We start from the raw sequence: 2,199 nt of genomic DNA, 5'->3' as shown, positions 1-2,199 counted from the left end.
TGGTACTTTTAGGGATGTAGTGCTTTCCAGCTGAGAAAGAACTAATGAGGGCCAGAGAGTGGCCTTAGTGGAGATACTGGCTGAAATCTGGTGTTGGCTTCCTTGCAGGAGCTGTTTATTAAAACAGCTAGATTGGGGTGTGCCAGTCTAAATGTAGATGGAAGTCCACTTTGCTGTCTAGGACAACACAAAAGTGTTTCAGCGTTTGACTGAGGAGGGGATAACTAGGAGGCTTTCGCCAGCAATTTTTCATTTGGAGGCAGGAGGGGATGATGGCCAAGCAGAGGGTGGTGCTTTGCTTCTGGTCACTCTGGAACCGATTGGACTGACTCTTATCTCTCCTCTAACAGGCGGTGGTGGTACCTCAGGGTGGCGGACAGCTGTGGGTCTTTGGAGGGGAGTTTGCTTCCCCTGATGGAGAGCAGTTCTACCACTACAAGGATCTCTGGGTCCTGCACTTGGCCACCAAGACCTGGGAGCAAATCAAGTAAGCTGCTGGACAAAGGCCCAGTGATTGGAACTGGGCAGTGGCAGGAGGAGCTCAGGGAAGCCTGGGCTGAGCTCTGACTGCTGGGCTTCATTAGAGGTGTTGTCAGGACGGGCTGGGACCAGCAGTGCCTTCAGACTGTCAGCATTCATTTTCATGTGTGTAGCTCCTCTGATGGGTGGACAGCTTGTCCCTGAAAGGCTGCTCTGGGGGGGTCAGGCCTACTTGAAGGTAGCTCCTGGGAGTTGTGCTGCTTAGTAGAAGGAAGTGTTTTCTGTGTCATGTGGGTGCAGAGATGCGGAGCTGGGCAGAGCCGGATGGGAGCCACCTCACACTTCTGGAGCTGGGACAGCTGCTCCTGATGCTTCATCACTGGTTAGGATCCATGCTGTCCATGGTGCCTGAGTAGGCGGAAGCTGTGTGCCTGTTAGTCAGGACACTGGTGGGACCAGCCTGGTGCAGGGAGGGATTGAAGGAGACTTGCTGGCTTCCTTTTCTTTGGGTACATGGTCTCATTTCCAGGGCTGTGCAAGCCACCATCCCACAGCTAGTAAAGCAGTAAACCAGAGAGCTCCTTGCTGTGGTGGGACAGTTATGGTGTACAGCGTTTTTCAGTCTTAGGACTTTACTAGGAGGGGAGTGGTTCTCCTAGAGAACATACTCAGCAGCGAGTCTTCAGGGGTGTCATGACCCGCCCCACTTGACTTTAGGCTGTAGCGGCACACCTGTCAGGTAAAGAATCTTCCATACCTGAAGAGGTACAGACCACTTTCAGTGCACGGGGCCACTCTGTTGCAGACATGCCAGCAGTCCTGATCCAGATCAGACCAGGGCATGTGGGTTACTGGATGCCTGAGCTCTGCACTTCCCTTTCTCATGCTTGTTCTGGGAGAGAGCCTTACCTTGGTAGGCACAGCAGTCAGGAAATAGTAGTCATATTAAGAATGACTTCTGCTTTGTGTGTTTTGGAACCCAGTCCCTTTTCCCATAATTTAAATATATTTAGGCCAAGAGAATTCATCTTTGTCCCTTTTGCTTTGTTTTAATTATTCCTTTCAAAATCCAGGTATCACTTACTTGCTTGTTAGATCCTTTTGGGCAAATTCATTCTTTGTATTTTCATGTGTTTCATCATCTTAAGCAGATTTTCTCCATAACCCACTGGTGAGGCACAGAAGTTGGCTCCTTGAGAAGTTTCATGCTGCCTGTAGCTTCTCCCAGGCCCGTGCCAGCTGTGCACGTCCATGTGGCAGTGTGACTCACAGCACTCGTGGCATGAGTGCTTTCTCCTGGCCTCAGGCTTTGTGGGAGCATCTGTCCAAAGTGTTTCTTCCAAGGGTATGTGGTCTATTGAGCTGCGGTAATTTGGGGAATGTCTCTGTCTACCTTCTCCAGCGGCCACAAAAGGTAGCCCTCTTAGCTCTGCACAACTCTGAGCTGTGGCCTGGGATGTGAGCCCCTAGCACTTCCGGGACTTCACATGTAGCTGAAGACACATTCACAATGTGAAGAACACATTTGTATTTCATGTCTCACTGCTGGGTGGCTTGAACAACTGGGGGTATGCGCATGACTGTGCTACTTTTACCACCAGTGGTGCATGTTGCCCAGTGGGACAATAGTGCTTGTACTACTGGTAGTTCAAGACTTTGGGAGCATGTTGAGTCAGTTGCTACTAATAAGTAGCTATCTCATTTCTTTCTTTTTTTTTT

The 2,199-nt window shown here is 50.1% G+C and overlaps 1 protein-coding gene across 1 annotated transcript in view; it reads left to right on the top strand.

The window, feature by feature from the left end:
* Klhdc4 (kelch domain containing 4) overlaps positions 1–2,199 on the top strand; it is a 40,433-nt gene that overhangs the window by 12,146 nt on the left and 26,088 nt on the right. Inside the window, exon 5 of the mRNA XM_023705204.1 lies at positions 351–487. Coding sequence (XP_023560972.1) covers positions 351–487 — 137 coding nt within the window. The remainder of the gene's footprint in view (positions 1–350; positions 488–2,199) is intronic.

This window comes from Octodon degus, unplaced genomic scaffold (genome assembly GCF_000260255.1).
Source record: "Octodon degus isolate 3935 unplaced genomic scaffold, OctDeg1.0 scaffold00215, whole genome shotgun sequence".
NCBI classification, from domain to species: domain Eukaryota; kingdom Metazoa; phylum Chordata; class Mammalia; order Rodentia; family Octodontidae; genus Octodon; species Octodon degus.
The sequence above is the reverse complement of the archived record's forward strand: the minus strand, read 5'-3'. Positions and strand labels throughout refer to the sequence as shown.